Below are 25,795 nucleotides of genomic sequence, written 5' to 3' on the forward strand. Positions count from 1 at the left end.
TGCCTGTTTTTCATTTGATACGTTCATTATATTTTTGTGGAGTTGCAGGACTTGCATTTTTCATGTTAAGGATAATAACTCTTCTTGAAAATATTTGCCTTTTAATTTTGTTTATAGTTTTTGTTTCGGGGTGTGTTTATTTCCAGCCTACAAGGATTTTATTTCGATCTTATGGAAATGTGAGCATGGTGGAAAAGACAGATGGCACATAGAGTCCCCCTGCTGCGTGTGATACTTTTCCACAGAGAGGTTCTTTACGTAGCGATTTTATGTGACAGTCTGTCAGTTTTCTGTCTTCTGTCTCTGGCACAGACTTCTCCCTGGCCCATAGTATGGAACAGCTAATCTGGGTTTTTTTAGTCCTTTTGTGACACTTCTTACATGTAAACCTTGGTCACATCTGGATCGTGTGTGTGTGTGTGTGTGTGTGTGTGTGTGTGTGTGTGTCACCTGTGACAGACATAGTGGGGGTACAGTATTTCCCCTTAAGTGTTGAACCAGGTTGTCCTTAACCCTGGCTAAACATTGGAATCATCTTTGGTACTTTATTAAAAATGTAAGGTGTGAGGTCCAAGCGCTTAGTTTTTGTTCTGTGTTTCTTTCCCTGAGTGTACCAGCATTGCTCTCACACCCGTTCTCAGCCTCGGGTGTCCTGATACTGGTCTCATGGAGTTGCCCTGTTTCACCACTTTCGCCACCTGTCTCTGAGTTTAAATTCTTCTTTACCTCTTCAGACTTTTATTAAAGATTGCTGTCTGCTTGTTTGTGCTTATATAACTGTTACTGAGTAAGAAATCACTAGAAACTTCTGGAAGAATGTCTGCAGTGATAGGTTATTAGTATTTTTGTAATTAAGCTAAAGACTTCACGAAACTTCATGGTGCTTGCTCTTTGTCAGTTATCGAGGCTGCTTTGCATGAGGGGAAGGTGAGAACAGACCTTCGCTACCAAGGAACCGATTGCCTGTTTGTTGGAGGAGACAGGTGTCTGGATAATAATCATGTAACAGCAAATACCATAGATACTGCATAAGTCATAAATGTCATGATAGCACATCTTAAAAAAATAAAGTTGAAGCAGGGGGCACCTGGGTGGCTCGGTCGCTTAAGCATCCGACTTTGGCTCACGTCATGATCTCATAGTTTGTGAGTTCTAGCCCCACATCAGGCTCTGTGCTGGCAGTGCAGAGCCTGCTTGGGATTCTTTCTCCCTCTCTCTGCCCCTCTCCACTTGCTCTCTCTCAAAATATACCTAAAAAAAATAAAGTCGAAGTAAAACAAAAATTAATAAAAGCAAGACTATTAGTTTACTGGCTTACCTTTGCCGTAATAGGTTTTTTGAGGCGGGGAGGGGGGTTGGGAAAGCTTCTTAATTGTATAATTTCTGCAGCCAACATAAAGTAAAGCTGGATGCGTCATAGGCTCTAAACCATGACTGAATGTAACCTTCTACTTTTTAATATATGCAAAAAGTACATTGTTCCTTGTACTTTATTAGCATTTCCTTACTTGTTCAGATTTTTTCCCCGTAGTTAATACTGGCAACTGACTTTCCTTCAGGGGCCTTCCTTCACAGAGAAATGTTTTTCTTTATTTTTATTTTTCTAAATTTATTTTTGAGAGGAAGCTCATGCACCAGGGAGGGGCAAAGAGAACGGGAGAGAGAGAGAATCCCAAGTAGGCTCCACGCTGCCAGCAAGGAGCCCAGTGTGGGGTTTGAACCCACGAACCGTGAGATCATGACCTGAACCAAAATCAAGAGTCAGATGCTTAACCGACTGAGCCATCCAGGTGCTCCTTTTTTGTTTTAAAAGATCGTATTTTTAAGTAATGTCTACACCCAACGTGGGGCTCGAACCCACAACACGGAGATTGAGTCTCATGCTCCACTACGTCAGCCAGGTGCTCCACAAAAGATGTTTGTCACTGAGGAGGAGACCCTGTGTGTGGCGATGAACAGAATACAAAGTTGTATTGAAGGTGGATGTCACGCTGTCCAGTAGGGTAATCATGTCACTGCTTTTTGCCTTTTAGCTTTGGAAGAGAAGCGGGCCCAGCTTGTCACCGTTTTCCAGCCCAGCCTCATCCCGCTCGCAGACACCAGAGAGGCCAGCAAAGAAAATAAGGTAACGGGTCCTTGTTTGCACTGCAGACTAATGAGAGGGCAGGAAAGGAAGCACACGTACTTGGCTGTTAGGCCTCCTGCGGCTCCGATCCGGAGGATCCAAGATTGCCATCCAGAAGGACAGTGAAGTACCTGCCCAAACTGCTCTCGCCTCTTAAATGTCTTCTGTGCTGACCCTGGAGGCTCTGGCTCTCTTCCTCATCCTGCAGCACAGGCGACTGGGGTGTGAACGCAAAGGCCACAGGGTAGAGGGGGCACAGAGAATCATGGCAGGGGCAGGAGAGTTCATGTTCTGGACCCCAGCTGATCTCCAGGCACCAACAGGCGACTAGACTGCTGCTCTTAGGGGTCAGCTCTGTGGCTACAGCTCTCAGGAACTGGGCGAGGTGTAAGTAAGGTTGTGAAGGTTCTCGTTCCGTGCTTGTTGTGAGACAGAGGTTTCTCCGTGGCTTCCATGAACTTCTCCCTTCGTTTTGTAGGAATTTCCTTTTGATTTCTCTTATTTTTTGTCCTGGCCTGTGATCTTAAATCACAGTTGTTCTAGACTTTGGCAGGGTTGGTAGTTACGAGGCTGTAAGTAGTTACCCGATACTCTGTATCAGGAAGTCTTTCTAAATGCGCCTCTGCCTCTTCTGCCCTCAGAGAGGACGAGCTTTCTCACCGCTCCAGTTCTTCAACTCCTTTGGCAACAGACAAGGAGGCCCAGGGAGAAAAGGGTAGGTTGTGAAGCGCGCAGGAGTGGCTTCTGGTGGTGGGAGTGTTTATGGAGCATGTGAGACCCCTGCTCATCCGGAAGCATGCGCTGAGCATCGCTGTGTGCAGGACCTGGTAGGTGCAGAGGTCTGTGGTCTGTGGCACAGGCAGCTACGGCCCCGGCCAGTGGATCTGTGGGCTGGCGATGAGCGCTGGTGGGGGCCTCTGAGCAGCCTGGGTGACTACTGTCAGTAAGCACTTGTATGCCTGTGTTTGGAGCAGTTATCTTGATACCCTCCTGGCAGAAACCGTCCTGCAAACTCTCCAAGACCCCATCCACGGAAGACCAAATCTTTCAGACATAACCAGTGAGAATTCAGTGTTAAAAACCAAGTGGATAGACAAACTTGGCCATTTCTGGAAGAGGAGGAAGAAAACAAGTCCATGTTGTTTCTTTAGCTGCAGATACAACCACATGGAAGGCGCAGAACTCGTGGAGCTCCCCTCCCACACCTGGCAGCTCTGGGCAGCGGAAGCGAAAGATTCAGCTTCTACCCTCCCGGCGAGGGGCTCGGCTGACCCTGGTATGGCTTTGTCTGTCCACACCCGCCCACCCCAGCTCGGCATCCCCAAGTTCTAGGGTAGCTCCATACAGGTTTCTTCCAGCTTCCCTGATGGGCCTCTCGTCTTTCTCTCTGGCAGCCCCCACCTCCCCAGCTTGGCTACTCCATCACTGCCGAAGATCTAGATTTGGAAAAAAGAGCTTCGCTGCGGTGGTTTAACAAGGCCTTGGAGGATGGGACTGGTAAGGAAGACCGACCAGCTTCCGGCTGCAAAGAGGAGTTTCCTCTGGTTTTATTTGGATCTTTCTCATCTGACAAATCCTTTTGAGGCCTCAGTGGAATCTGGAGAACAATGAGCATTGGAATCAAGGAGAAGCATTTCTTTCTTGCTTTTTTTTTTTTTTTTTTAAGTTATTTAGAGAATGCCAAATGGGGGAGGGGCAGAGAGCGAGAGGAGAGAGAGAGAATCCCAAGCAGGCTCCATACTGACCGTTCAGGGCTTGAACTCACAAACCGTGAATCATGACCTGAGCTGAAGTCAGTCGCTCACCTGGAGCCTCCCAGGTGCCCCAGGGGAAGCATTTCTAAATAAGCAGATACCGAGTCCGTGAGCGTCTCGTGCTACGTGATGTGCCCCTGGAAAGAATTTCCCAGCACCTTTCTTTCTCCTTAGATACGGCTTCTAACTCTGGCACCGAGAAGCCCCCTACTACTCAACCTTCTTTGACGTTTACCCTGCCAACTACTGGGACCGCCGCCTCCCCAGCCACCCTCCCAGCCCCAAGCCCCAACCCGCTGCTGGAGAGCTTGAAGAAGCAGAGTTCTGCAGGCCCACCCCCTTCCTCGGGTGAGTGGGCGAGCTCCATCTGCGGCGTCGAATGGCATCCGTCCATGGGTCACGTGGAGTAAAGGCGTCATGCCTGCCAGTCCCTGAAGGTCTTCGGGAGCTTGAACTTGCTGTGGCTCAGCAGTCCTGAGCTGGCACACGCTTCCGAGCTTCAGAATTCTCTCATCGGGAGGGTTCTAGGGAAGGGGGTCCACGGCTTAGTCTTAGCAGTCGGAGGCTCTGGAGGCCAGAGCCACTCAGAGCCTTGCTGTTGTCCTCTGTAAAATGCACACGTTTACCTTTGAGGTGGCTCTGAGATGTAAATGTGATCCCATGGTTACCAAGTCTTGTCACATGACCACAGGCACAAGAGGATGTCATTTTTCCCTCTGGGTTTCCAAGGGTCCTTCATGGTACTGCATGTGCCCACACTCCTCTTGTTGCCCTTTAACATAGTCTATCCGGCATCAGCCCGTCCCAGGGCTCAAGGGCAGAGACTCTTCCATTCGTGGTTATGTGCCCTGCACTCAGCACAGTAGGCAAACAGGCAGTCTTTGTTGGACGAGTAGTAAGTAAGGTGCATCTGGGAAATTAACGGGACTGGAGTTTGGGTGATTGGGTTTTCCTTAGTTTCTACACATTACCCCCCAATGAGGCCACATCGTATCCCCTCGTATCCTACGATCGGGGAAGGGTGGAAATAATGTTTCCTTGATTTTAAGGGGTGGATACTTTAAGGGTCTGTGGTGTGGATGTCATCACAATTTGTTGACGGACTCTGAATCCCCAGCACGGTGCTAGGGAGAGAAGCGTTGAATGCCGTCACGTTTGAGGTATTCAGAATTTACTCTCTCTGTTCTTCCAGAATCTGCTGGAGTGGCAACCACTGGGGCCCACACACCTCCGAAGACACCCAGCCTTCCGGCCCCTCTTGGGTCTTCACAGTCGGGACCCCTTCCGGGCACCTCCTCTGACTCCAAATCCGCAGCCGCTTTCTTAGGGCTGACCCCTGCTGCTTCCCCGATCCCAGCCACTGACCCCACCAAGTCCCCTCCAGCTCCTCAGGCTGAGACATCGGCCCCGTCTCCCACCCCGAAGCAAAGTCTTCTTTTGGGAATGCTGAGCACCCCACCTGCCGACCCCCCTACCTCCACAGCCCCCGCCGTGTCCTCGGCATCTCCCATGTTCAAGCCCATCTTTCTGGCCCCACCAAAAAGCGAGAATGATGGCCCTTTGCCATCCAGCCCATCCAAGGTCACCACCGCGACCCCTTCCGGCTCTGCCCTCCCTGCGCCTGCCAGCAGCCCCAAGCTCACTTTCGAGCCAATCTTCGGCAGCATCGGGCCCCCTACGTCTGTGCCCTCGTCAGTCCCCTTCTTCAGTCAGACGGCCGTTCCAGCCACTGCCACGAGCACCCCTCTTTTCACCGGCCAGGCCGGTGCCACCTCAGCCGTGGCTCCCACGAGTACAGCCGACACGTCCACAGACTCTGCTTCGAAGCCCACGTTCAGCTTTGGTGTGAGCGGCGTGACCAGCACCACCACTTCCGCTGCCCAGCCTTTCCTCTTCGGGGCTCCCCCTGCCTCCGGTGCCAGCTTCACCCCGGCCGTGGGCTCCATATTCCAGTTCGGCAAGCCTCCTGCCGCGCCCGCCTCGACGACGGTCACGACCTTTGTCCAGTCCCTCCCCGGGGCCGTGCCAACGACCGCCAGCGGCAGCGGCACCACCGGCTTCGGCGGTTTCGGCGGCGGCCTCAGCACCCCCGCCCCGGTCACCAGCAGCCAGCCGGCGCCGACCTTCACTAGCGCCGCCACCCCGGCGTTCCACATTCCCTTCGGCTCGAGCACCAAGCCCCCCCTCTCTTCGTACCCGGGAGCCAACCCCCAGCCCACGTTCGGGGCTGCCGACGGGCAGCAGCAGGGCGCCGCCAAGCCGGCCCTCGCCCCGAGCTTCGGTAGCTCTTTCGCTTTCGGGAACTCTGCGGCCGCGGCCCCGGCTGCGACCCCAGCGCCCGGCCCGGCCCAGCCCGCCTTCGGCGGCGCCACGCCGTCCGGCTTCGGCGGTTTGAAGCCCACGGCGTCCGCCTTCGGTGCCCCCGCCAGCACCCAGCCGGCCTTCGGCAGCGGCACATCCGTGTTCTCCTTTGGGGCGGCCGCCGCCTCCGGCTTCGGAGCTACGACCCAGACCACCAGTGGCGGGACCGGTAGCTCCGTGTTCGGCAGCACGACGCTGGCGCCTTTCACGTTCGGGGGCTCGGCCGGCCCGGCCGGCAGCGGGGGCTTCGGGATCAACGCGGCCACCCCCGGCACCAGCTCTGCTTCTGGAGCGTTCAGCTTCGGCACGGGACAGAGCGGGACCGCTGGCGGCACGACGCCTTTCGGAGGAGGCTTGAGTCAGAGCACGTTGGGCGCACCCAGCCAGAGCACACCCTTTGCCTTCAGTGTGGCGAGCGCGCCCGAGAGCAAGCCTGTGTTCGGAGGTAAGATGAGGAACGGACTCGGGTGCTGCTCTGAGTGCTGGCCCTGGCCGCCCTCGGAGCTTTATGGTGTGGCGGTGACTGACATCAGATACAGGGTCAGGGAGCTGTGCGTCCTGGGGGAAGACGGTCTGGTGGTCGAGGAGGTGGGCCTTTCTGAGGCAGTTTGAGCCAAGACTCCCCGTCTTGTGATGCAGGGGTTGGGAGCATGGGTGGGTAGGCGTGAGCCAGAGCCCACTCTTCGGGCGCAGGAGAGCTGGCGCAGAGGCCCAGGGGCGGAAGCAAGCTCTGGTCACAAACAGCGAAAAGTGAGGTGTGGCTAGAGGATCGAAGAACAGAAGTGCTCCAGAATGATGTGGGGGGGCAGAGTTGACAGTCACACGTGGCCAGGGTTAAGTTTGGATTTAAGTATTGAGGGAAATCCTGGTAGAATTTCAAGCAGAAGAATGAAGTGATCTGATTTGCCACGTGGAAAGAGACTCCCAAGGAGCTCTGATCCTGATAGCGTGCTTTCTTCAGGAAACGGGAGAGGTCTTGGGGAGGTCCGTGTACAGAGGAGGGCATCTTGAAATGGTCGTTTGGAGAGCGGGAAAAGGAATGTAACGAGAATGTTGGAGAATCACGGTTATGAATTTAAAGCGAGGCCGGCCCGTGCTGTCACACGTTGTTAATCAGCGACATCCAGCCTGAGGTGAACGGGTGCAGGCGTGCCTGTCACAGCTCCAGCTGGTGCCGCGAGAGGGGCAGGGCTCGGCAAGGTGGGGGGTGATACTTGAAGTGCTCGCGGTGGCCATCTGGGTGCTGGGCAGTCCCGGGCAGCGGTGAGGGGTGACGGGGTGGGAGTGGGGTGCGAGGTCAGGACTGGGAGCGAGGCGGCCGGCACTCCTTGAGGCCTGTGGGGGGAGGCGGCGGCAGGACTGGACTTTGAATGTGACCATGGGAAGGCGAGAGGACCCACGCTGGTGGGGTGTTTGGAAGGTTCCAGTTTCTGATGCCAGGGGGCAGAGGCAGAACTCAATTGGTCATGACAGAGGGAAGTAACCTGGTACAGGTGGAGGTGAGGGGGGTGGAGGGCGTTTAGTGTCCCCAGGAATGCAGAGACTCTGTTCCTTAGGTGGCCAAAAGGCAGCACGGTGGTTAGCAGGCAGGGAGGTACTTCCTACCACCGAGGGAGCCAGCTTTGGTGGTCCAGGGCTGAGGTGCCCTGTGGGGACACCCCCCAATTCGTCATCCCGGCTGTTATGCCCTCTGCCCACTGCCTAGTCGCTCGTTTTCTACGGTCTCTTTGTTCTAGGCACTTCCACACCCACTTTTGGTCAGAACACCCCTGCCCCCGGGGTGGGCGCATCGGGCAGTGGTCTCTCCTTTGGGGCGTCCTCAACACCCACCCAAGGCTTTGTTGGAGTCGGACCTTTCGGTAAGCAGCCAGCGTGACCCTGCTTCTTTCTGCAAAGAAGGAGGGCGGGGGGGGGGGGGGGGGGGGAGGTGGAGGAGGGGGGTGGGTCTTGGCAGGTTCCTGGCTCTGGGGCTCCCTGGAAAAGATCAGGCTCACAGGCATGAGAAAGATGTGGCCTGGCTACGAGATTGGCAAAGCCCAGGTATGGAGTTGAGGGTGGAATGTTTCAGACCACTGGAAAGCCAAGGGCAAATGCCTCGTTGCTCGCTCTCAGGTGTTCTGGGATTCTGTACTTTCAGTAGCCACCACCCCCCCACACACACCGCTGCCACTGTTGGGGAAGCCCGGTTTAAGTACCGGATTCTGTCGGCCTAACCTTCCAGAGATTAGGGTACCCAGGGAGGTGTCCCGGATAGCAGCTGCCCTGATGAGACCTTGTTGAATCTTTCCAGGATCGGCGGCCCCTTCGTTTTCCATTGGTGCAGGATCCAAGACCCCGGGGGCTCGGCAGCGACTGCAGGCCCGCAGGCAGCACACCCGCAAGAAATAGCCTTTGTCCCCGTTCCATACCCCCCCCCAACCCCCCTCCTTGCCCACATCTGGACCTCAGCACCTGCTAGGAAGAGCCTCTGACCCTTCTAGTTCCATAAAGCAACCTACCCCAGATCTCTGGCTTCCGCCACCAGGGAGGCGGTGGCAGCCCCGGTGGCCGGTTCCTGCTCCTTGAGGAAGAAGCCCCTGGCCTCTCGAGGGAGGGGGGTTGGGGTGCACAGGGCAGGAGCCTGATCCCTTTACTTGAATGGCTCCGTGGTGAGGCTGGAGAAAACTGAAGAAACATCTGTACATACTGTCCTCGTCCTCCCCTGACTCTTGTCTGGTGTATGAGCTTGGTCAGGCGGCCTCCCTTCCCGCCTTGCCCCCAGAGCCATCTCCTCTCGCCTGGCAGGTCGTAGGCACGGCCCTCCCCACACGTGCCGCCGCCGTGCAGTGGATGATGGGAGTCGGGGAAGTGGGTCAGCCCCGCGGCTTTACCTTGCTTGGCTTGCCTATAAAAAGCGGTTCTCCTCGGGTCCCGTTAGGGGACTCTGCTTCCCCAGTTCTTGCTGCTTCGTCCCTCCCTCGTTCCCCGCAGGCTCTACTCCTTTTTAAAGGACCTTGAATCTAGCTTTGCCTTGGAGACCCCAGTGGGGCTGCTCCTGCTGGTCCACTTCCTCCTGCCAAGTCTGAGTCCATGTTTGTCCTCAACCCTCTGCCAGTTCGGCCCCTAAAAGCTCGGTGGCTCAAGACTGTTAGCCTGGCAGCTGCAGGGGAGCTACCTCGCTCCGGGGGAGGGGGGGGCGCGCCGGGAGCGGGCAGGATGTCCCCCCGCTGCCTCCTTGCCCGCCTTCCCCGCTGGCCTCCGGGGGGCTCGTCCGCCTCCTCCCCGGGGTTGTATGTTTAAAGCCTTGTCCTGTGTTACTGTCTGATGCTCACGTCTATTGCTCTTTGAATCGAGTTTGGAGGAAGAATTGAATTGTATGAGTGGCGGCATGTTGGTAGTGCCGGACTTAACCGTTTCAAGTTTCTGGGGCCTCGCTAATTGAATGTGGAAAGTAGCACCGCTTTATGGCTACACGTGCTGACTCCTGGATTTTCAAATGGTGTTTTGACTTTAAGGGCTGGCAGCCCAAGAGGATGGGGCCGAGGGGGAAGCAAAGTCCTCTTCCCTCTGCTGTTTCCCTCCCGCCTACCTGACCCCACCGTGGGCTGGATCCTCCCCAGAATGTTAGAAAACCAAAATTAACCAACCACGCTTCAAAATTCATCCCCCCCACCCCCCCTTTCAGCAGAGCCTCCCCTCCGTCCCGTTCTCCCCCTGTTCCCAGATCACATACCCCAGGCCCAAGAGCCTTGCTGCCAATGCCCATCCTCTTTGGGAGAAGTATGAATGCGTGTGTCTAAATTAAAAGAAAAAAATATTTAAACATTTTTTAACGAAATAAAAATTTATTTTTGTATTTAAGCTAAATTGCCTTTTAAATTCCTTCAAGCTTGGTTCACTGAGGTGGTTAAGTATAAATGCTATTGACTAGGAATTAGCTGTATAGTTAAGTTATGCCTGTGTGGACAAGAGGCTCAGACTGTCCCAGGCAGCTTTCCTGAGGGACTAGAGCCCCTTCGGGACACATTCTATAAACCATAATTCTTATTTTATAAATAATGTGACGTAGATGTGACTTGTCCCCCCTCCCCCCTCGTGACTGAGGTTGAGTGTGACGCAGGGGACTGCTCCTTCCCACCCCCCAGGAAGAGCAGACAGTATTTACCTGTGTGTGGCGCCCAGAGGCCTGGACCTCGAGTCCCGAGTCCCTGTTAGGATTGGGGGGGTGGGGGGGTGGGGGGGTGGGCACGGGTCTAGAAACCAAGCTTCTAGCGATACCTTCCGGAAGGTAGAGCCTCGTTAGTGTTAGTGTTCCGAGCTAGTTTACCTCAGGTCCACAGGGAGGACACTTGGCCCGGGAGCCCCCAAAGAGGGTGTCCCGGCGCGGCCTGAGTGTGTGTGTGTGTGGGTGTGTGTGTGGGTGTGTGTGTGGGTGTGTGTACACGTACGTGCACTGGACAGGAACGGGAGGCTGGGACTTTCCATTACAAATAAAGACTTAATTCCTGTGAGGCTAGTTGGAATTTTTAGTATGAATGTGAGATTTTTCTCCTTGCTTATGTCATTAAGAATAAAAAAAAAAACTGTGATCTATCGTAGACCATGTCCTGCTTTTTATTTCCGTGGGCAGAGCTGTCACGAGCAAGAACACGGCCCGGGGAGGGGCCCAGGGGACAGGCAAGTCCACACTCTCCCTCCAGCTACCGCTTTCCTTCCTAAAGCAATAAAAAGAAAAGAACCTTAAAACCCGCCGGCTGAGCTGCGGGATGGCGGGGTCCCCCCCCCCGCCCAAGGCACAGCTCTGCAGACCTGCTCGGTGCGGGGCGGCACCCCAGGGGCCGCCACTCTGCGCCGTCTCTTCCTCCGCGGGGCGGCCTCGGGTGGAGGTGCCGGTGCTTCGGCCCGGGAGACTGAGCTAGAAGGAAAGTACCTAAGTTAGAGGTGCCCGGGTCTTCCGGCGTCTTCCAAGCAGCAACCCCCCCCACTCACCTCGGCACCTCCACCCGTTCAAGTACGGCAACAAAGAAGCCACCGGTGAGCGTGGTTTCAGGGGAGGCCCGGAGGCAGCGTTCAGCCCCCGGAAAAGTGCCGAGGCCACGGTGGGGCCAGGAGGGGAGGACGGGGACTAGCCTGTGGAGGTGAACAGACTTCTGGGTAAAAGACAGCAGCCCCCTTCCCCAGGACCCCGGCGGGTCCCCACTACCTGAAGGTCCCCGAGTTCTGCTGCAGGGCGTCCCGCACCACGTCTTCATTCTCCTCTTGGCAGAGGGAGCACGTGGAGTAGACCAGACGCTGCAGGGAGGGGAAAGTGAGCGCGTGGCAGAGTGCTCGCCGCTGGAACCCAGCCAGGGCCTGCAAGCGCGCCTTGCTAGGTGTGCCCACCCCGGGCTCCTCCAGCCGTCTGGTCGCCATACCTAGGGACAAAGCCTGTCAGCTGCAGACGGGCCTCGTTTCGCACCGAGATCCCTGCACTGCAGGGGACAACGTCTGCCCAGGGTCACCAGTATTAGACCGAGGCCAAAGCGAACCGCTGCCCCTTCCGCCGCAAGGTTGCCCCGCGTCTGCAGGTCCCGCGGCCAGGCTCTGTCCCCATCTCACCAGAGCCGCTACAAGAAGGATCCAGCAAGATGTACTGGACCTGACGGTAGCGCTGGTCGGAGGGCGATACCGCCAGGAAGTCCTCCTCGGCCAGCTCGCAGCACGAGACTCCGGCCCGGGCCAGCAGGGTAGCCATGGACGCCAGCCGCCCAGCGTCCAGGTCAAAGGCAAAGATCTTGCTGGAGAAGAGGGGAGAGACGGGGCGAACTGAGAATCCACGGGGAACCTCAGGGCCCACAGTTCTGACACGAGAACATGTCCCTTCACAGGGACACAGAAGAGAAGGGACAGTGGTTAGAGGGACCTGACCTGGAGACTCTGCCCCAAGGGCTGAGGGATTCCTATCTTCGCACCGGCCACCCAGAGGGCGGCTGAGCTTCGGGCCCCGCCACCAACTGCTCTGGGTCCAGAAGCGAATATTTAAGGGGAGATCCTCCTTTCGGCCTTCAAGCCCCCACTGGGTCACAGTTTTCCTCATCTCGTCCTCCAAGTACAAGGTCAGACCCCAGCTCCCTCAGGCTGACCATGGCACTCACCCCTGGTTCTTGAGAAGAGCAGCCAAGTGACTGGTCTTGTTGCCTGGGGCAGCGCAGGCATCGATGACGTGGGAGCCGGGGGGCGGGGCCAGCAGCACGGCCGGCAGACAGCTGGCCTGGCAGGCAGAGCAGGCCCTGGGCTGGCGCACAGAGGCCCGGCTCCCTCTCGGTCCTCCCCTTCCCACCCACCTGCCCTACCTTGTCTTGTAGAATGAGGTGGCCGGCCTGGTACAGCGGGTGGTCGTGCAGATCCGTCTGGGCTGGAAACACCAGCAGCTCTGGCAACAAGGGATCCAGAAGAAAGCACTTCCCTTTAAGGGCCCGGAGGTCCTCGAGGCTGCCAGGGAACAGGAAGCATCGGCACGTCTGAGTTCCTCCGGGCTATGCGCCAGGCTGGCCATTTCACACGTTTCCTCACTTGGACTGTTCGTTCACGCGACAGATGCTCCAGACCGCCAGGAAGCGAGGGACAGGATCGATTTGATACGAATGGGCAGCAGAGGGGCGCCTGGGTGGCTCAGTCAGTTAAGTGTCCAACTCGACTTCGGCCCAGGTCAGGATCTTGAGGTTCCTGGGCTCAAGCCCCATGTCAGGCTGCCAGCGCTGAGCATGCTTAGAATTCTCTCCGTCTCTCTCTGCCCCTGCCCTGTGTATGTGCGCACGGGCTCGCTCTCTCTCTCAAACAAACAAAAAAACCACCTAACGTGGACAGAGGTCACTCCTGGGGAGGCGGGCACCGAGCTGACTGCTCAGGGGCAGGGGTCTCCTAACGTGAGGAGCGGAGACGGAAGCGTCATGTTCCAAACCCTGGCGAAGCGGGCCGACAACGATGCTCAGTTCGGAAAGCCATCCGCAGGGGCAGAGCTGGAAGCCAAACCCAAACAGCCACTGCCTGGCGCGCCGCCCGGCCTCCCAACCACGTGCTGCGGGCAGAAGGACAGAAGGACCGTCTACCACAGACGGGGAAGGCGGACGCAGGGGCGACTTCCCAGGATGAGGGGGATGGGGACGCAGGGGAGCAGCGGGGGGTGCACAGGAACGGTGGCGGGCAACGGAAGCAGTAGGCACAGCACAAGAGAGCCAAGGACGGTTTAGGCAGGGGAGATCTTTCTGTGGCCGACCACATGACACGTCTGGAGGCGGAGAGACCAGGTCAGGGGCTGCTTCTGCCAAAGAAGACGGAAAACCACGGGCAGAGTGGGGGGAGGGGGCAGAAAGATGCCGCAGGCAAGGGCGTAAGTGACGAGGGTGAGAAGAGAAGCATTTCCGGTGACTGGGTTCGTGGCCTGACCAAATGGTTGCCTGACGGTGATGTCAGCTGCCAGGTTAAGAGGGAATGCAGAAGGGGCAAAGGTCAGGGATGCAAGGACGGGTTCAGGGTCCACAAAGCAATCCCCGTGCTGCGCTGCACTCACAACAGGAGGGATAAAAATCCTGGTCGGCTCATCTGACAAAACTCAACATGCACTGAGGATAAAAACACTCTCCGCAAAGCAGGTGCGGAAGGCACACGCCTCGCCACAATAAAGGCCGTATGTGAAAAGCCCACAGCTGACATCCTCGGTGGGGAAAAGCTGAAAGCCCTTCCTCTAAGATCAAGATCAGAGATGCCCACTCTCACCCCTGTTACTCAACAAAGCCTGGTGAGCATTTGGGCGAGATCAAGAAGAAAAAGGTGCCCACGTTGGAAAGGAAGAAGTAACACGGTCACTATCTGCAGATGATATATACAGAAAACCCTAAAAACTCCCAACCAAAAAAACTTGTCAGAATTTTTTTTTTTTTTTAAGTGTATTTGAGAGAGACAGAGCATAAGCAGGGGAGGGGCAGAGAGAGGGGAAGGAGAATCCCAAGCAGGCTCCTCGAGGTCAGTGTGCAGAGCCTGACTGGGGGCTCAAACCCACAAAACCGTGAGATCATGACCGGAGCCAAAATCAAGAGCCAGATGCTTAACTGAGCCACCCAGGCGCCCCCAAACTGTTAGAACTTATAAATGAGTTCAGTCAAGTTGCAGGATACAAAATTCATACGCGAAAATCTGTTGTGTTTCTACACACTGACAACCTAACTGTTGGGGGAGGTCACAGAGAAGATGTGACCACCTGTTGGGAGCAGGACCCGGGCAGTCAGAGGCTCCTCACCCTTGCCCCGGGATGAGCATCCTGCTTGCCTTCGCCCCTCCCAGAGGCTGCCTGAGGACACAGCCTTGAGAGAGTAATACGGTGTTGAGACCATCTGGAAGGGATGAGACAACCCATTAAGGCCTCTGTATAAACTGAAGATTCTGGCAGGCAGGTGTATGTTCCCTCACTTATGAAACCTGCCACCTAGGGGCGCCTGGGTGGCTCAGTCAGTTGAGCGTCTGACTTTGGGTCAGGTCATGATCTCACAGTTCGTGAGTCCGAGCCCCGGACCGGGCCCAATGCTGTCAGCCTGTCAGCACACTTTGGATCCTCTGTCTCCCCTCTCTCTCCACCCCTCCCCTGTTTATGCTCTCAAAAACTAAAACGTTAAAAAAAAAAAAAAAAAAAACCTGCCACCTACCCACCCTTTGGTCTCTCCTTGCCCTCCGCATACAGGGGCCAGTTTCAGATCAAAGGCTGCAAACCAACAACGGATGAACAAGCCTGGAGACCAAAGACACGGGCCTTGGGAAAGGCGTCCACAGGGGAAGTCCGCGGTTGGCCGGCGACCTCTGTGTGGGGAGGCGTGGCCCATACGTCGGCCTGTGGATCGCTGTACGAGCACGGGGCCGCCCGGGGAAGGGCGGGCCGCTTTAACCACACGGATCGCACGGCTGGGAAAGTGAGGACGTGGAGGGCGCTGTGGCGGTGGACAGCAAAACAGACGAAGCACCGGGGCTGGCGGACCCCTGGTACAAGGGAAAGCAAGAAGAGCCACGGCCACCCCAGCCAGCAGGGCAGTCCCCGGTTCAGGAGACGCTCCTGATGAGAGTCTGCTCCTGCCGAGCTCACCGACGTAGCTGCCAAGCTCCAGCAAAAAGCCAGGGAAAGCAGCCAGGCGCAGCTGGTGCGGCCACGGGGCAGTGGCTTTTCCCTGACCACGCACGAGGCGGAGATGCCCTCCAGTCGGGGCTGCCTGGCGCTACTTCCTTCCTTAGACACCGGATTACTCTAGCCCGCGGGGAGGCTTGGCCCTGTGAGAGGGACCTCCCCGGGCTTGTGGGACCCTGGGAATCTAGAGAGGAGCTATAACAAATTCTCAGGGGGGCTGGGAGCGAGATGGGCCATCTGCACCCGTCTTTGAAGGCTCTGATCAGGCCACATGATGGCAGGGAAGAAAGTCGACACGATCTCCAGTCCAGCCCCAGCCCCGGGACGGGATGCTGGTGTCCACGCTGAGCCCACTTGTGCCACAAAACGCTTAGAATGAATGCTGGGCAACGTGCTGCTGATCTAGGGGAAGTGGAGCGGTCCTGGGGACGGGTGTGGGTCGTGGGGAAGAGCCAGGCCTGAGAGGGAGCTCAGAAAGCCAAAAAGGCTATCCCAATGGGCCACGAAGGGTCTGGAGAAAGTAACCTGGAAGCAAATGTGATCTGACCGCATCACTGCAGGGACCCCACCTGAACAGAGAGGTCAGCCCATGGAAAGCCTTAAAACCCGAACAACAATTTCGGTCAAGAAAGTCCCTTGACACTGCAAGCTGGGTGTTCTGCCCCTGCCCGCGAATATGGGGTTTCTCTCTCTCTCCAGTACGAGGGAACACACTGGGCACAGACATCCCACAGGGCTGAACTGCGCAAGCCTCTTACGGTGAATTCACGCCGGTGCTGAGGGGAAACGCAGCTGGGAACCTGTAAACCTGTTACCCCCACGAAGAGTGACTGTCCGACAACACAAGCCGCACAGGGAGACCGGAGGAACTACCTAAGATCTGCGCCGAGTGAGCACTGTGCGCCCTGCACATAGTCCTTCCAACAGCCTAGCAGGGCAGACAGAAGAGCCAGAAGGCTCCTGGTGGGTGACAGCCAGGACCTCACAAAGTGGGAGATCACGACCTGAGCCAATATCAAGAGTTGGACACTTAACTGACTGAGCCATCCAGGTGCCCCAATGTTGGACCTTTCAAGTGCTCCCCCAGGGTCACCGGCACAACCCCACCATGTCATGGCATGGCGGCCAGAGACCTATAAGATGGGCCCGCCACATTAACGCATTAATGGTCACGTGCAGAACTGCCTCTCTCGCAGTATATCCTGCAGGCTTTGCTGGAGATCTGAGAGAGGCTGGGCAGTGAACCCACGGAACATTCCAGGCCCAGACACTGCCCCAAGGTTTTGGGAATCGTTTGGTCGGGTAAGACCCGCCTTGTCACAGACACCGTGATTGCCAGAAGGCACACTTATCCAGCCCCTAAGAACGTGGAAGATGTGTGTGAGCCTCTGCAGGGGTTTTTGGAGTCTGGAGGCCTCTTATTCTCTATCTGGCACAGTGCCGGGTCCTCTATACCGCCCGGTAAAGAAAGTGCACGTGTGCGAGCGGGGATCAGAGAGCGGGCCGCCTATGAAAAGGCAAAAATACCAGTGGGACAGATGAAAGCCCTGGGCGTCCCCCAAGCAGGGCTGCCACTGGAGTTCAAGGTGTCTGTGACTCTGGAAGGTGTGGGGCGGGCGCTGTGGCAGAGACAACAGACGGGAAGGGTGCCCCTGGGATTTGGGTCTCGGCTCCAGAAGGAGACAGAAGCCACGCATTCCTCCCCGTCCCCCTGGGCAGGGGGGCAACAGCTTCTAGCTGTGTGCCCCACGCTCCTCCAGGCAGAGCTTCTCAGGAAGAAACAGCACAGAGAGCGTTCTGACTGGTGATCTCTCAGAACCCTGGCCCTTAACCCTCCGCACAGGCAGCGGGCTGTGCCAAGGGCACTGGCCCTGCGGCTCGGACAGAGGATGTTGAATAAGCCCCTGTGCGGTCAGGGCATATGACAAGACCCGTGGTTCCCCTGCAGGAGCCCAAGGCAGGCCTCACCGGTCTCCACACCCCGGCTCCGAAGGCACTGACACCCCCTGGCGGTCAATAAACTGATGCCCTAGCTCAGGTACGAGCCCTAGCAACTGACCTTTGGCAGGCAGTGCGGACTAGACGCGGAGGAAGCCAACCCACCGTCACCCCCTGGCGGGGCAGCCTGCTGCCGAGGAAGCCAGATTGCCCCGCAGACGCGGTGACTTGACTTGGTTGACCCAGTAACACGACCTGTGTGTTCTAAATAACGCCCGAGGCAACTGCCAAAGGTGCCTGCGGCCATCCTCCTGAGCTCCCAACCAGTAAGGAATTGGCAAACTGACTGGACCGGCCCCTCCCTCCAAGCGAGGGTTCTAACTGCGACTCGGTTTGCGTGGTTATCACATCTGGCCCAACCTGAGCTTTCCTGGCCGCCGCACCAACTGGGCCGCCACCGTTGGGAGACTGAAAAAGACCCGTGGAGAGACATCCTCATCGACCAGTGACTGGGGGTCACGTTTGAAAGGCCGTGACGTGCAAGACCGGGCAGAAGAACATGATACTGAATGGAGGATCCTTCACCCACACACCCTGCAAGCAGCAGGACCGGCAGTCGGGAAAAAGAGATGTTTAACTTTTTTTTTTTTTAACGTTTTTATTTATTTCTGAGACAGAGACAGAGCATGAGCAGGGGAGGGGCAGAGAGAGAGGGAGACACAGAATCCGAAGCAGGCTCCAGGCTCCGAGCTGTCAGCACAGAGCCCGACACGGGGCTTGAACTCACACGCTGTGAGATCATGACCTGAGCCGAAGTCCGACGCTTAACCGACTGAGCCAGCCAGGCGCCCCGGAAAAAGGGATGTTGTAACAAGCAGATTACGTCACTAACAGAAAACCACCTTGGCTGGGTGGACTAGGCACCGTCCCTGCCGTTAGTACGTCCGGACGATCCACCGGTAGGGCCTGCTGCCCCATATGCCAGACCGGGGACCCTGCCGAGACACCCAACACCATAAAGCAAACAGCTGCCGCCCCCTTACCGTGGAGCAACGTGCGGCCACTGAGCACGCCAGGCTCCACCACGCCTGGGAAAGGAGTCACCCACTGACACGCACGCTGGGATGTCCCGGAGCTACCCGTCTCCCCCGGGATCCTGCTGCCCTGCGGCAAGCTGCACCTGCAGAAAGGCACCCCACCTGGAATGGCACACGCGTTCCTGGAAGAGGGGAGGAGGTGGGGGTCCCGGTCTGGCACATGCATCCCCCTGTCCCATCTCCTCATGGCGGACAGCGCCGCCTCCCCCCCGCCAACACTCATGCTGCGGTCAACCTGGTCAAGAAACTAAAGCTGCCAGCCTCCCTCTCCTCAAGGCCAGATGGGCACAGTCTGTCGTCTATGAGGATATGATCATTTGGATGGTGCCTCTGTTCCTTCCGTGAAACTGGAGGACATTCTAGCCCATACAGAAGCCCTTATGAAATTCACCCAGCCCACTGTGAATAACAGCCAGTAAAGCCGGTCCTTACAGAACACTGAAATGTCTCTAATAACAAAAGCTGCCCTCCAAAACAGGATGGCCTTGGAAATTATTACTGCCTCACAAGGAAGCACCTGTGCCATTATCCAAACAGAATGTTCTATGTTTGTACCTGATGAATCCACTAAAGTACCATCTTTACTAAAATCATCTCAGGACACAAGTAAATGCCCTGAGTGATCTGACCTCCAGCCTAGAGGATTTTAAGAAATCAATGGTTTGGATCCTGGGGTTCTTGGAGGAAGAAGTTATCACTGATTTGGGGAATGTCTGCCTTCATCTGTTTTCTTCTGCACGTGCCTGTACCACTGCTGTGGCTTCTGCCTCCAGGGCAGCCAGCCAGCTACCAAAGGAGCTATCGCCGTGCTCGTGAGACCTTCGCTGACCGCTCAGGGCACACTGAGGAAAACAGTCACGTGGGATTTTAAGAGCTTGTCACAGGGGTTAGTGTGGAGGGAGGTCACTGAAAGGACATGACTACCAGTTGACCTGTGAGCTGGACCCCGGCAATCAGAGGCTCCTCCCCTCTTTCCCTATCCTTGGGATGGGCATTCCCACTCGCCTTCTCCACCAGAGGATGCTCCGAGGACTAAGCCTTGAGACAGGGTCATTGTGTTGAGACCATATGGACGGTATACGGGCATACCTCATTTCATTGCATTTTGTGCTTCACAGATAAGTGCATTTTTTACAAACTGAAGGCGCCATTTTTCCAACGCTATCTGCTCACTTCTTGTCTCTGGGTCATGTTTTTGGAATTGTCACAATATTTTAAACTTCTTCATTATTAATTATGGTCATCTCTGATTAGTGACTCTGACTCACCAAAAACTCAAGTGATGCTCAGCATTTTTTTAGCAATAAAGTATTTTTAAAATACAGTTTTTTTTTTTTAGACATGATGCTCTATACACTTACGAGATCACAGTATAGCAGAAACATAACTTTCACAGGCAGTGGGAAACCAAAAAATTCATTCCACTTGCTTTATTGCAGTGTTCTGGAACTGAACCTACAATATCTCCAACGTGGGGGCCTGTATGTGACTGAACCCAATTAAGGCCTCTCAATAAACTTTCAAGATTCTGGCAGGTGGGGGCAAAGATGTACTTGCCTTCCAGTTACCAAGACAAGCCTCGCATAGAAGTTCCCTTGCTTATTAAACCTGCCACCTATCAACCTGGAGCAGCCTGCCTCTTTTTTCATTGCCTCTCTGACCCTGCCTTCTGTGTTTGGGGGCTGGTTTCAGATTATATCTGGGAAGCTCCCAAGGAGGTTGCAAACCAACATTATCTTGAAAAAGAAATTAATGGGGCACCTGGGTGGCTCAGTCGGTTGGGCGTCCGACTTCAGCTCAGGTCACGATCTCGCGGTCCGTGAGTTCGAGCCCCGCGTCGGGCTCTGGGCTGATGGCTCAGAGCCTGGAGCCTGTTTCCGATTCTGTGTCTCCCTCTCTCTCTGCCCCTCGCCCGTTCATGCTCTGTCTCTCTCTGTCCCAAAAATAAATAAACGTTGGAAAAAAAAATTAAAAAAAAATTTTTTTTAAATAAAAAGAAAAAGAAATTAACAATCCCATTTACACTTGTATCCAAAAAAATTCAAAGAGGTGAAAGTCCTGTACTCTTAAAACTATAAGATAGTGGGGTGCCTGGGTGTCTCAGTTAGTTAAGCATCTGACTTTGGTTCAGGTTCTCATGGTTCATGAGTTAGAGCCCTACATCAGGCTCTGTGCTGACAGCTCAGGGTCTGGAGCCTGCTTCAGATTCTGTGTCTCCCTCTCTCTCTCTCTGTCTGCCCCTCCCTGCTCATGCGGTCTCTCTCTCTCTCAAAAATAAACACTAAAAAAGAATAAGAATAGTAATAGTAATAACAAAATTACCTATTCTTGAAAAAACAAAGAAACAAACAAACAAAAAACCTCTAAGATACTGATGAAAGAAACTAAAGATGATACAAACAAATGAAAAGATAGTCCATTCTCATGGACTGGAAGAATAATGCTAAAATGTTCATACTACCCAAAGCAATCTACAAGTTCAATGTGATCTCTATTAATTCCGATAGAATTGTTTACAGAGAGAACAATCCTAAAATGTAGAACCACAAAAGACCCTGAAGAGCCAAAGCAATCTTGAGAAAGAAGAACAAAGCTGGAGATACCACACTCCCTGATTTCAAACTATATTACAAAGGTATAGAAATCAAGACAGTATGGCATTGGCATAAAATCAGACACACAGATCAATGGGACAAAACAGAGAGCCTAGAAATAAACCCATACTTAAATGATCAATTTATGACGGAGAAGCCAAGAATATACAGCAGGGGGGAAAAAAAAAAAGTCTCTTCAATAATGGTGTTGGGAAGACTGAAGCCACACACAAAAGAACGAAACGGGACCCCTACTTTACAGCAGACACAGAAACTAACTCAAAATGGATGAAAGACCTAAACGTGAGCCCTGGAAGCAGAACACCCCTGGAAGAAAACATGGGTGGTAAGCTCCCTGACATCTGCCTTGGGTTTTTTTTGATTTTTTTGGATCCAACTCCTAACAAAAAGCAAAAGCAAAAATAAACAGGTGAACTATGCCAAACTAAAAAGTTCTGTAGGGCACAGGAAACCATCAACAAAATGAAAAAGCAACCCACCGCGTGGAAGAAAGTATCTGCAAATCACATATCTGGATAAGGAGTTAATATCTAAAATATGTAAAGAACACTAACTCAACAGTTAACGAAAAAAAGGGGGAGGTGGGATTAAAACACACGTAAGGAATCTAAACAGTTGTCCAAAGACAAACAGATGGCCAAAAAGTACACGAAAAGGTGCTGAACATCACTAGTCATCGGGGGAAATGGAAATGAAAGCCGCAATGAAACATCACCTCACACCTGTGAGAATGGCTATTCCCAAAAAGAAATAACGAGGGTTGGTGAGGATGTGGAGAGAGGGGAGTCCTCGTGCACTGTTGGAGGAAATGTTAACTGGTGCAGCCACTGTGGAAAAACACTATGGAGGCTCATCAAAAAATTAAAAATAGAACTACCATAAGATCCAGCAATCCCATTTCTAGGTATTTGTCCAAAGAAAATGGAAACGCTACTTCAGAAAGATATCTGGACCCTGTTTACTGCAGTACTATCTATAACAGCCAAGATGTGGCCGACGTGTCAACTAAGAGATGAGCAAAAAAAAATATGTAACTATATATACGTGTATGTGTGTACCTACACCTGTGTACACACACACATAGGAATATTATTCAGTTCCCTCTAAAAGAATAAAATCTTGCTATTTGTGACCACACGGATGGACCTTGAAAGTATTATGCTAAGTGAAACAAATCAAACAGAAAGACAAACACTGTATGTTCTGTTCGGTGGACTCTCTTTTTAAAAACAAAACCAAAACCAACCAACCAACTCATAAATACAGAGAACAGATTTGTGACTGCAGACGGGTGGGGGGGGGGGGCATGTGTGCAAAAGGGGTAGAGACAGTCAAAACGTACAAGTTTCTACTTGAAGTCTTGGCGATCTAATATACAGCATGGTGACTAATAAAAATACACTCTTGCATATTTAAAAGATGCTAAGAGATCTTAAAAGTTCTCATCACAAGAAAAACTTTCTGTAACTATGTGCGGTAACAAATGTTAACTAGATTTCTTGTAGCAATTCTTTCGCAGTGTACATACATACAAAGTCATTAGCCGTCTATCTGAAACTAATGTTATGTCAATTATAAGGGGGCGGGGACACCGCAAAATAAACCAACAGCCGTGTGTTTAAGCATGTTGCTTTGGAAGGATTTCTCTTAAATCTTGAATTTTGAATAAACAGGATTTAGCAATTTAAAACGAAGAAGGTGCAAAGTTCAGAGGGGAGATGAATTTAGTATGACACACACTGTGACTGTGGGGTCTGTTTACCACTCATATGACCCCGAGGGTAGCAATACTGAGAGAAGTCTAGACTGCGAGACACAAATCATCAGGCGAGAAGCAGGAATTAAGAGTTCGAGAAATTGAGGGATGCATTAGAAGAACATAGGAGGGAACCACAAGAATCCATGTTTAAGGGACAGAGGAAGACAGGCCTTGGAAGGAGAGGAAGCAACTGCCGGAAAAGTCCAAGAAACGGATCCCTGTTTCCCAGTGCCCCCCAGGCGCCTCCCCTGGAGGAGGGCAGCCAGGCGGGGTTCTCAGCTCACCTGGAAGCCCGGCCCTGGTAGGAGAAACCTTGTCTCTTGAAGTAATCAACCGCATCATCACAACAGGTCTTCAGAGTGTTCACCCGCACAAACCGAGGCACCTGAGAGGCTGGGAAGCAATCAGCAGTGAGTGGGCAGGATCGAGGCCTCTCTTCCCAAGGCCTGCGAGCTACCCTCCTCCACACAACTCCTTCCCGGGAGAAAGCTCACCTGGGCCAGGCTTGGATTCCACCTGCAACAGGTCCTCGTTCTTGCTCACACCTCGATGAACCTTGAGCCGGGCCAACTCAGCCTTCAGCCTTGCCTGGTGCCGGTCCAGTAAAGGTTTCCATCGGCCCCCACTGCCACCTTTAAAGCCCTTTCCCAGCAACAACTCATACACTAGTACCTGGGGATGAGGAAAGAAAGAGAAAAAACCTTAAACGTGAATGTCTTGGAACTCCATAGTGTTGGAACCGCAAGCGCTGAACCAATCACCTATCCAGACAGCAACAGATGAAAGTGAGGTGTCCCGCCCAGGATCACAACGGATTTACGTCTGAGCCCTGTCCCGAAACCTGTCCCCAGGGCTGCTCAGCCCAGGGCTCTGGATCCCAACCTTCCTCCTTGTCAGCATCATCCATTTGTTTCGGCCAGTGTCCCTGCCACGGCTACTTTGCACTTTCGTCCTTATTTCATCTTCCACTCGGCTCGAAGTTAAAGCACTGTCATCCCACCTCAAATAACCCGGCTAAAGAGTGCTCATCCTCATTTCAGAGGGGCGACTTGCCGAAGTCACACCGTGGACGGTACCGCGCGGCGACCAGGTCCGGAGGGGGCTCACAGCCCAGCCCCGCCGCCCCGCCCCCCGGCCCCGCTACCTTGGCCAGGTGCGGCCGCAGCTTCTTCTCGGCGCGGAGGAGGCCGGCGCTGGTGATCACGGCGTCCAGCACGGAGGAGTAGCGCTGGGTCTCGCACACCAGCGCGTACAGCTGCTTCACGTTCTGCTCGTGGCCGAGAGGACACCGGCTGAGGCAGGGGCCCCCCGCCCGGGCTCCCCTCCCGCCCCTCGCCGGCCCGAACCCCGCTACCTGGAAGCTGCTGGCATACACCAGCCCCTTGATGGAACCCCGCCGGCTCTCCACGCCCGCCAGCACGGACGCTGCCGTCGCGTAGAGCGCCATGCTCTGCTCCCGCGCCTTTACGGCTGTGTCGCGAAGCGTGCCCGCCTCTGCACCGCCCTGTCTGTCTGCACTTCCGGAGTCAAAGGGCACGGATGTTCCGACCCGGAAGCCCCAGAGCTCTTCCGAGGCTCTCGGGCGTGTTTGCGGCCGAACCCTGGGAGCGCGTTTCCCTGTTTCGTAGCTCTTCGCTTTTTTTCTAACAAATCTTTGCCGATCTCATAGACAATGGAATTTTGCTGCTGTTTTAACTTCCCTGAGGTTGACTATTTTCCTATGCTTATTGGTCCTTCGTAATCTGTTATGGTAACATGCTAATGTCTTTTGGTCACTCTTACAGCATCCCTTAGTGTCCTTTGTATATTGACCATATATAGCTCGTCTTAGGTGTTATTTTTTCCAGTTTGTTTTTGCCTTTAATGTGGCTTATAGTTGTTTTGGACAACTGTAAATGTTTATGACAACATTTATAAAACTATAAAAAAAGTCTTCACTTTTTACAAACTTTTATGGTGTCTGCCTTTGGTGTCATGCTTGCAAATCCCTTCACACCTTTATAATATAGAAATCGTGGCTTCATTTCTTCACACTTAAATCTTTAACCCATTTATAATTCAGTTTGCACATGATGTGAGGAAGAGCTCTTTGTTTCCAAATGGCTAGCTTTTCAGGCATTGTAATCATTCATTTACGGGAAAGTGTCCCCAGCCTGAACTCTAGGAGAACAGGGATTTTGCAGTATTTGCCTCTGTCCCAAGCCCCCATGTGGTTAGTGGTACATATGGAGTGAACAGATCCAGTGCGTGTGTATCTCAAGCATTCAAGTAGGCCTCCATGGACCAGAATATTCCTGCCTGTATAGTCTCTGTATTGTCAGCAGCATGTCGGCAAGCATTTTGCAAGAAGGTTGACTCTACATTAAAATTGCTGAGTTGTTTAAAGTTCAACCCAGTCCTGTGCCTCTAGGTTGGTTAATAAGTGATCTTTTAGTGGACTCCCCCAACCCGATCAAATCACATAATCTATTTTATTTTCTTCATAGCATCTGTTCCATATGTAGCTATGATTTATCCTCTAGCTGGCTCCACGAGGGCAAATCCTGTTTGACTTATCAATCCCTACCTCCTAAACCGGTGTTTTTCTCACAATAAGGACCTAATATATCTGTTGAATAAGTGAAAGAGTGAATGAATTGAGCACAAATTGATGAGGACACGTGGACAGCTATGCCAGAGTTGACCCGTCCTAAATCCCAACCCCACTCCTTCAGGTGAGTGGTTAAAAGTGCAACAATATTGATAAAGTCCATAGTTGACTCAGATTTCCTTAATTTTTACCTAATGTACATTTTCTGTGCTTAAATACCAGGACACCACATTACATTCAGTCATCATGTCTCCTTAAGGCAACTCTTGGCTGTGAGTTTCTCAGACTTTCCTGGTTTTTGATGACCTTGATAGCTTTGAGGAGCCCTGGTGTTTTGTAGAATGTCCCTCAACTGGGATTTATCTGAGGTTTTCTTTCTCATGATCAGACTGGGGTTCTGGGGAGGAAGACTCCCAGTGCCACCCTCAT

The 25,795-nt window shown here is 53.7% G+C and overlaps 2 protein-coding genes and 1 long non-coding RNA gene across 8 annotated transcripts in view; 1 reads left to right on the plus strand and 2 right to left on the minus strand.

Annotated features, from left to right (window-relative positions):
• The window catches only part of POM121C (POM121 transmembrane nucleoporin C), a 52,294-nt gene extending 41,482 nt beyond the window's left edge, over nt 1–10,812 (plus strand). For all 3 annotated transcript variants that reach the window (XM_040456105.1, XM_040456106.1, XM_040456104.1), the window contains 8 exons: nt 2,034–2,125; nt 2,767–2,840; nt 3,277–3,401; nt 3,520–3,622; nt 4,054–4,227; nt 5,072–6,685; nt 7,977–8,099; nt 8,531–10,812. In XM_040456105.1, coding sequence (XP_040312039.1) covers nt 2,034–2,125; nt 2,767–2,840; nt 3,277–3,401; nt 3,520–3,622; nt 4,054–4,227; nt 5,072–6,685; nt 7,977–8,099; nt 8,531–8,628 — 2,403 coding nt within the window. In that variant the 3' untranslated portion in view covers nt 8,629–10,812. The remainder of the gene's footprint in view (nt 1–2,033; nt 2,126–2,766; nt 2,841–3,276; nt 3,402–3,519; nt 3,623–4,053; nt 4,228–5,071; nt 6,686–7,976; nt 8,100–8,530) is intronic.
• Nucleotides 1,947–8,844, minus strand: LOC121017717 (uncharacterized). The gene is made up of 2 exons (XR_005784872.1): nt 8,739–8,844; nt 1,947–3,722 (listed from the first exon to the last, which is right to left on the minus strand). It is a non-coding gene; the product is annotated as an uncharacterized LOC121017717 (long non-coding RNA).
• NSUN5 (NOP2/Sun RNA methyltransferase 5) lies at nt 10,811–24,266 on the minus strand. 4 transcript variants are annotated; one of them, XM_040456109.1, is made up of 11 exons: nt 24,131–24,266; nt 23,921–24,043; nt 23,271–23,448; nt 23,061–23,169; nt 12,552–12,690; nt 12,354–12,361; nt 11,818–11,996; nt 11,423–11,633; nt 11,209–11,349; nt 11,029–11,134; nt 10,811–10,934 (listed from the first exon to the last, which is right to left on the minus strand). In XM_040456109.1, exons 1-11 carry the CDS (start codon nt 24,221–24,223, stop codon nt 10,920–10,922), a joined length of 1,302 nt encoding a protein of 433 aa, XP_040312043.1. In that variant the 5' UTR covers nt 24,224–24,266; the 3' UTR covers nt 10,811–10,919. The 4 variants fall into 4 exon arrangements, with proteins under 4 accessions (XP_040312043.1, XP_040312042.1, XP_040312041.1 ...); XM_040456108.1 differs by having other exon boundaries at nt 12,354–12,469; XM_040456107.1 differs by having other exon boundaries at nt 12,354–12,493.
• Nucleotides 24,267–25,795: the final 1,529 nt, after the last annotated feature.

Source organism: Herpailurus yagouaroundi, unplaced genomic scaffold, assembly GCF_014898765.1.
Source record: "Herpailurus yagouaroundi ecotype Mexico unplaced genomic scaffold, PumYag 216, whole genome shotgun sequence".
NCBI lineage: Eukaryota > Metazoa > Chordata > Mammalia > Carnivora > Felidae > Herpailurus > Herpailurus yagouaroundi.

Excerpts from the sequence above, each read along its gene's own strand:
- NSUN5 (XM_040456107.1), bottom strand. The coding sequence starts at position 24,223 with ATGGCGCTCTACGCGACGGCAGCGTCCGTGCTGGCGGGCGTGGAGAGC. Across the intron at positions 24,044-24,130 it reads TGTATGCCAGCAGCTTCCAG|AACGTGAAGCAGCTGTACGC; the intron begins GTAGCGGGGTTC and ends GGCCACGAGCAG. Across the intron at positions 11,634-11,817 it reads TCCTTCTTGTAGCGGCTCTG|GTATGGCGACCAGACGGCTG; the intron begins GTGAGATGGGGA and ends CTTTGTCCCTAG.